Source organism: Anopheles aquasalis, chromosome 3, assembly GCF_943734665.1.
Source record: "Anopheles aquasalis chromosome 3, idAnoAquaMG_Q_19, whole genome shotgun sequence".
In the NCBI taxonomy this organism is placed as follows: Eukaryota; Metazoa; Arthropoda; class Insecta; order Diptera; family Culicidae; genus Anopheles; species Anopheles aquasalis.
Genome location: NC_064878.1, coordinates 47,104,086 through 47,111,563, shown reverse-complemented (window position 1 = coordinate 47,111,563; position 7,478 = coordinate 47,104,086). Strand labels below are relative to the sequence as shown.

The 7,478-nt window shown below is 44.1% G+C and overlaps 1 protein-coding gene across 4 annotated transcripts in view; it reads right to left on the bottom strand.

The window, feature by feature from the left end:
* Window positions 1-7,478, bottom strand: part of LOC126574848 (Down syndrome cell adhesion molecule-like protein Dscam2) — a 39,192-nt gene that overhangs the window by 28,471 nt on the left and 3,243 nt on the right. For all 4 annotated transcript variants that reach the window (XM_050235238.1, XM_050235239.1, XM_050235240.1 and 1 more), the window contains exon 2: window positions 6,643-7,119. In XM_050235238.1, coding sequence (XP_050091195.1) covers window positions 6,643-6,661 — 19 coding nt within the window. In that variant the 5' untranslated portion in view covers window positions 6,662-7,119. The remainder of the gene's footprint in view (window positions 1-6,642; window positions 7,120-7,478) is intronic.

Below are 7,478 nucleotides of genomic sequence, written 5' to 3'. Positions count from 1 at the left end.
CGAAACAAAACCAATCTACACCCCTCAGTGGGGTGTCCTCAAGTGGAACATGTTAGTCGAAAATGCCGCCGGGAGTATTACCGGAGAAGAAACTGAGAAAGAGACGCTACATACACGGGGCTGAGTTCTTAATCAACCAAATGACAAATTACCACCCGGGAGTTGTTGTAACCGTTACCGCTGCGTCCACTTTGGCATTCCGGGCGTTCGTAATTCATTGCAGTTCGCGTGTGGCACTCGACTAGCGGGTACACACTGGCAAGCAGAAACCCCACCATGTTCCATTGAGCAAAACCTCTGAGAAAACTGAGACGGGCACCACCGGGCACAATGACTTTGTAGTCAACGATGTCGAATGGCCCCCAAACACCGAAGCGGGGCGGGTTGTAAGCCCAATCCCCCTCGAATGTTGTGGCGCTACGACGCGTCGTAGCATAAGAGCGACGGAAACAATAGAGAACACCACCCCGGAACGTCCCCCCCCCCTCTCCTATGTCTAGTGACTAGTATGAATGGCCCAACGGAATGGAAATGATGCTCTTGCTGCCGTGCCGATGCAGCCATGCCGTGCACATTACCGGATGGAGGGTTGGGAGTTGCATTTTTTGTTGTTTGCTGCAACCTGCGGTTGGTTGGTGGAAAAGGGATACCGTGCGGTCCCTCCAGTGCCGGCTCACCAGCGGCGGTTGTCTGTGGTTTCCTCCGCCAGTTTATGGCCACATGGCTTGCGGTAGTGGAGATGGGAAAAGTTGGGCTTTAGATAAGGGTACAAATGGCTTTTTGATTCGTAAAAATTTATTCCACACCAAAAAGGAACACGAGGATGCTTCATCTCCGTCCCGTGCACCTCGGTCGGTAGCATTCCTCTAGCCTTATGCTCCTTGTGCTCCTTGTGCTCCCTTTTCCCCCAGAAACCACAGAACGACGTGTTAAAGGTTTGCTTTGCCTTTGCTGGCTTTTGTTTTACACGTTTCGCACTTCCCTCACCGGTGGCGACCAGCTGCAACTTGTTCATATGGTGATTGCTTTCGCAAACAGCACAACAGCTCGGTGCCAGGGTGCCAGGGAGAAAGAGATTGAATGGATATGTTTATGGGAAGAGTTGTTCGTTAAAGAGCTTGGGAGCGACTGCTGTTGGTGCACCGTGCGCTTCAGTCGCAGCAGTTCTTCAGCTTCCAAAGAATTCACTCCTTTTCAGTTGAATCACTCTAGCGAAGGACGTGGTGCGGATCGTCTGTGTGGTGCGTGTGGTCGGGCAGAGTAGACCCTCCTCGCTCGCATCCTGTCAGGCCGATGTCGAGGCCGTTGATACCGAGAGATGGAGTGTCAGACAAAGAAACTGGCAAGAAATGCAGTTCCAGCCACGTTGCTGCTTGGCAATCATCATACCGAGACCCCCCGGTTGGAGGGAGGGAAGGTCCATTCAAAACACCTTCCTTGATCCGTAGCTCAGAGCTCGTTTCTCGCCGGAGTCAAGTACTGGCGCCTCCATCGTATCCGAGCACACCGGTTGGCCGGTACGGTAAAGGTAACGAATTCAGCTGCATCTGCACTAGAGCAGACTGCAGAGTTAATGTTAAAAATGATCTTTGAACAGTGCTCTGTGCAACCAACCCAAGTTGCGATACCGAGAAATGCAATTTTTTGGGGTTTTATGTTGCTGCCGGGGGACCACACTTTGGATTCCGGAAACGATTGGAACGGAAGCCGGGTGTATGGGCAGACTGATGTTTAATACGTTCTTCTCTTCATACGTCCCATTAATGTATAATCGTTTCCCCGAATTCAACCGAGACCGTTGGGGGGGGCGAGTAATGAAAACGTATCGTTTGTCAGGCAGCCGGCACATCCCGGATGGCAGGTAGCTGCATCCCTGCCGGATCAACCATGTCAGGGGCATTTTAAGGTTGATCTGATATCCTGAAACGGACTCGCTGTTTTTTCTGCGATTCGAACAAAGTGATGTTAATTTTCTGTGTCAGTTGTTTAATGTCGGAAGATAAAAACCCGCGATTACCGATACAAATAAAGTCCTTTCAAAAGGATGTGAAGGGAGCGATTTCTACCGAAATTGTGCGGCGTAATGTCCCTGGAACTCATGGTATCTCATGAACGAAGCCAATTAAATTCGCATTTCAATACGTATTGAAATGTGTATTCCGCGAATCATTACCTTACTTTGCGTGATAGCAGCTCATCACATCAGGAAAAATGATTGTATCTTCTCAACGGATGGCAAATGACTTGTTAATTTCTATGAAATTTGTAATATTTATCAGGAATGATAAATTTGCACGAGTTTCTGGCGTTTGTTGTGGTAGAAGCTGTGATCCTGAACTCATCGAAACAAATAAAAAATACAAACGCGAAGGGGAGGCACGTGTAGTATAAAAAAAGGATATATTTTGCGTCAACTTCCACAGTAAAAACTGGGAATTGGATTAAATATTTTTGGGGACGATGCACCAATGGACACGTGTTTTACAATTACTTTTCTACTTTCCCTGTCTGGAGATTTTTAGCAAAAGTCGGGTAAACTTTATGATTCCGTATATCATTCTACTCCACTGTAATCCGGTTCAGGTGTCTTATTATCATTAGGTGATACTATCTAAGCGCTAAATCTCTCAAAGAACAACATAAATAAAGCCACAATCGTGCCGATAGTTAAAATGAAATGTTTTACAATCTTAAACATAAATTGGTACACACAGGATCACCACAAAAGTTTCTTAAACATTATATTCCTAAGGAAAATTATTGGACTTAAACCTGTATCCTTCAACGGTTTATCGATATCGATTCTCGATTTATAGTTTAGACGCGAGCAAACAAATCCTCATATAACATAAGATACATTATATACTGTTCTCATTTAAAGATCAATACAACACACTGTGATACACGGCTTATCAAACCGTTTCAAAAGACCAAAAAGGTTTCAAATTCTTCTGCGCAAACGGTCCGGTTATCGGTTCAAAGGATTCCAAATCAAAGAAAACGGTTGGAATGTTTTGGGTCTCTCTCTCTCTCTCTCTCAGGTGCCTGGGGACAGTTTCGAGTCGGAAAAACAAACAAATCGAAAAAGGGATCGTCTTTTATTTGACTGTACAGCTAATATCCACACAAACAGCATCCATTTTTTACTTTGAGGCTAGCGCTATACCCTGCTCGAACATTTGATTGGATCCTTTGATTTATTTATAAAACTAACAGCTCACAAAGAAAGAAGTTTTTACTTAAAAGAAAAGCAATATTCCTATAGAGTGTTTGTGGGAAAGTATGTTCTAGTTAATAAAAGCCTATAGTGTATAGTGAAATCGGAATAACCAACTTATTTTAATACGAAAAACAGCTACCGCGTATGCAACAAGTGAATGAACCATTCTAATAAGAGACATCGTCAAACGAAAAGGAAAACGAAAACGCCAAACCAATTAGCAACTACAATGCAATAATAGTCAATTGCGGTAACGTAATCTGCTCACATACACTACACACAAACCGGACTGCACCGGACCGGGCTGCCAATTTCACGTGATAAAAAATTGCTGCCAGAAAACGGATACGTGCGCCAGCGATTCGTATCCGAAAGAAAACAACAAAACATCGAGCGAAATGAACAGAAAAAAGGAACGGGACACCACATACATCATATCTGCAGCGAACATTGATGTCATTGGCTGACCGGCGCAGATATGGGGTGCGCTGACAAGAAAAAGGCAGATAACGCTTGTCATAAAAAGAGGGGACATTGAAAGGAAGCCAAAACAACAAACCGACCAAAAAAAAAACGTGGAATGGAATCCCGGAAAAGGATCCAGCTCGACTCGCCGGCTCGGTCGCACGTTCGCTCGGTGGCAACAGATCGCCTGTTATTCCAATTGTTGAAAATTCGTGCAGTCATTACGAGCGATCCAACAGGTCCCCGCTTTGCCTGGCCTGGCCACTGGGAGTCAGCTAGCGGTGGCGTTGGGTGCCACTAGTGATTTGATTAGTATAGCGCTTCTCTTTCGTCCTCTGTGCTGTGTTGTTTTCTTTCGATGGTCCCCAATGCCCCACATTCTTTTCCCTGTTGCGGTGTTGTTTTTCTTTTTTCTCGCCCCGAGAGCCAATATTTTCTATTTCAGCAGAGGAACGAAATAGGAAAAAAAAGGAAACGCAAATCATGCTTGTCGCATAAAGCAGAATTGAAAAAGTTGTGTCATTGTTTCGCTGCAACGACCAATACGTATGTTTATGAGGATACGCTTGCCGGTACGGTACGGTTTGGTGTTTGGTGTTTGGTTTTGGTTTTGAAACCGACGACACGGTCCTCGGTTTGGGACACAGGGCTAGTGTGTCCGCTGCATGAGCACAATATGTTGGCATGCTGTGCTCAACTGATCCTATCAATCTACATGAAATTGAATATTCATTCTTCTCCCTTTCGAAGGCTGGTTTAGTGCCGCTCAAGTGAAAGTGAGTGGATAGAGCGCACCGGAAGATGTATGTTGTTTTGTCGATGTTTGCATAAGATATGCATAAAGTGTGACAGCATAATGTAATGTGAATTTTCGTGCATGTGAACATTTTCGTAGTTAAACAACATACAACAGTTCGGGGCATTAGGTTTGGCGTTCAGCATATTAGAAACTCTTTTAAATATATTTAAACGAAAAGCGAGATTTAGCTTAATGGTATATTGGGTACGGGGAAAAACTATTCCACTAGATTTTTGTCTCTGTTATCTCATAAGAAATGAAACAAAAATTCAATCTAATACCAATATTAACTGCAAATATACTTAAAAAAGTGCCAAGTTATTTAGTAGTTTAAATCGGTATCAAACACTAGTTAATGATCATTAGTGTTCAATAACTGGACCATAAAACAATAAACGGCCATAATGGGGTAACAGAAAGGGTATTATGCTCCATTCGCACAACGTAAAGGACATTAATAACTTTAATAACCTTTAATAACTTGCTGAAGCATATAAACTGCATCAGATACTAAGCGATTTTGCCACCTTTTTCGCGCCATGGTAAACCTTCAGCGGGATCAGCAATTGGAATCAAGAGAAAACTTTATCGTGTCAGAAGTAATCGGATCGTTTTTTTAACGCTTATTTTTAACATTTTTCCCTGAATGCTGATCTGTTCAAGAACATTATGTACATTTTTTGGATCAATCGAAGCAAAACTGACCAAGTTACAGATTTTCAAGAATCCACGTTTCATACAAGGCTCCATGCAGCTCGCTACTTTGAAGAGCGTTTCCCAAAGCCAACGTTTTCAAAGTCGGTGCCCATCGTACCGTTAAAACTACTAAACCGATGATTTGTAATTTTTAACACATAATCTGTACACTCTTTGCCACGTAGCCTCGTTGAGATTTCACGCAAATTGTTGATATTTTTTTTAAACAAATTTTGAAGAATCGTGTTTTTATGCAGTATGACAAAAAGCATCACTTTTTCAACTTCAAAAATGTGCCTTATAACTTATTAACTTATAATCTTTCAAACGAGTATCGATTTGTATTTTTCTGATGACCCATCACGCAGCTACGATGTGCACCGTGAAAAGTATCTTATCGAAGACACGACTGCTTAAATTTGATGCCATGGATGGAGTTTTTGATAAATCTTCCCCAAAATTGAACTGAATACTCTTCAAAAGTTATAGTTTAATATGCCATTCACTTGGAAAGAATAAAGTTGAATGGTTGCGTCACTAAAAATCGTCAAAAATGATCCTTTTTTTGGGCAGAAATTACCGAAGCCCCCCTTAAAGCGATGAACTTAATAAAATTCAAGATATTCCCCCCATAATGGAGTTTCCTCCACCCTAATAAACATTTTAATCAGTTTTGATAATTTATCTTTCACGTTTTTCAAACTATATGTAATATTAACAAGTAAAAGCTCTGCTATTATGATAACGGTTTGTTTTTGCAGTAGAAATTCAATTAAAAACCGGGACGGATATTTATTTCTAACTTATCTTCCTATGGATGACGCATCGCACCAATAATAAATCAATTTCGCTTCGCAACCAATTGTCCAAAAACAATTATCTCCGGTTGCCAAATTACTAGCCAACTATTCCAACAACCCACCTCACACGGCTATCAATTTCCGACGCCTTGTGCGCTTGCAGCAGTAGCTTCATGATAAATTTAAAATAAAATCTACATCCATCACACTTTGCAGCTGGTCTCTCTCTCCCCATCTCCCATTCCCTCTCTCTTTCTTTCTCTCTCTGTGGCGGATTTCGGATCTGTCCGCGTGATGGTCGATTTGCGCAAAAATCGATTTCACTTTTACCCACTTTTATCCACGGTGACAATCACCGTCCTCTCGTTCCCCGCCCGCCTACTGGCGTGCCTCGTAAATTGGACGTGAAAAACGGGCCAAACATTAAAACGCGCGCGCGAGTTCGCGTGAGGCCACGTCGCAGGGACCGGAGTGGATTAATATTTCATACACGAATGCCGAATTCCGGTCCCGGAATGGTTTCGCGGGACGAAATGGTTCTTCGTTCTCGCAAGGCCCCTGAAATGGTTTTGATTTCACACGACATAAGTCCGTTGGTGACGGTGACGCTATAAAATGCCCCCTCCAGAACCGACCTCAGAAATGTCTTTTCAAACACGCACCTGGGGTTGCTCTACGCATCTAAACGATCCAATCGATTGCTAGCACACACTTCTCCGTGCGGTGCACGCTTCCATCCGTTAGCCGTTCCGTTTGGGGGTTTCCTCGTTCACTGTGCGCGCGCGGTGCAAATTGGTTCACTGGACGTCATGTGGCGTGCGTCACTTGTTTCATGGCAATATCACGCACTGCACCTGCTGCTGCTGCTGCTGCTACTGCTTCTTCTTCGTTATGCTGTACACTCCACTTTGCACCCTGCACACCCTCTACCGGATCACACAATGCACACCATGTGCACCACACAGTGCGACGACGATTCCACAATTCAGCTGATCCCTTTCAGCTCGTACGCCATCCACACACCACACAGGACACTGACACTGAGCCACACAATCCACATACACGCCGCTTGCTCGGTCCCGCAGGGGTGCTATTATGCTATTTCATTATCATAATCATTCCGCACTCACCGTCGGGCACTGTGAAATGAAGAACTCGTGTATGCATTATTATCTCATCACTGTATTACACTTCAGCTGCAGTCGCACTGTTGCACACCTGCACACAGCAGGCCGTGCCATACAACGCTCCTTCAGTGCGGGCGCGTACGTGGTAGAGATAATTATGAGCGGAAGCGCGCAGAGAATGGGGAAAGACAAAAATAAAAGGAAAATTGCGAAAAGGATGCACGCCGTGCTGTTGTCACTGAAAGGAAGGGGAAGAAGAGGGTGGAAAGAGGGAGTCCCACCCACCACATCCCCCCCCCCCCCCGCGCACAAGGGACACTCACTGGTGGCAGTAAGGATATAAATGAGACCAATTATCCTGCCTTGGTTTT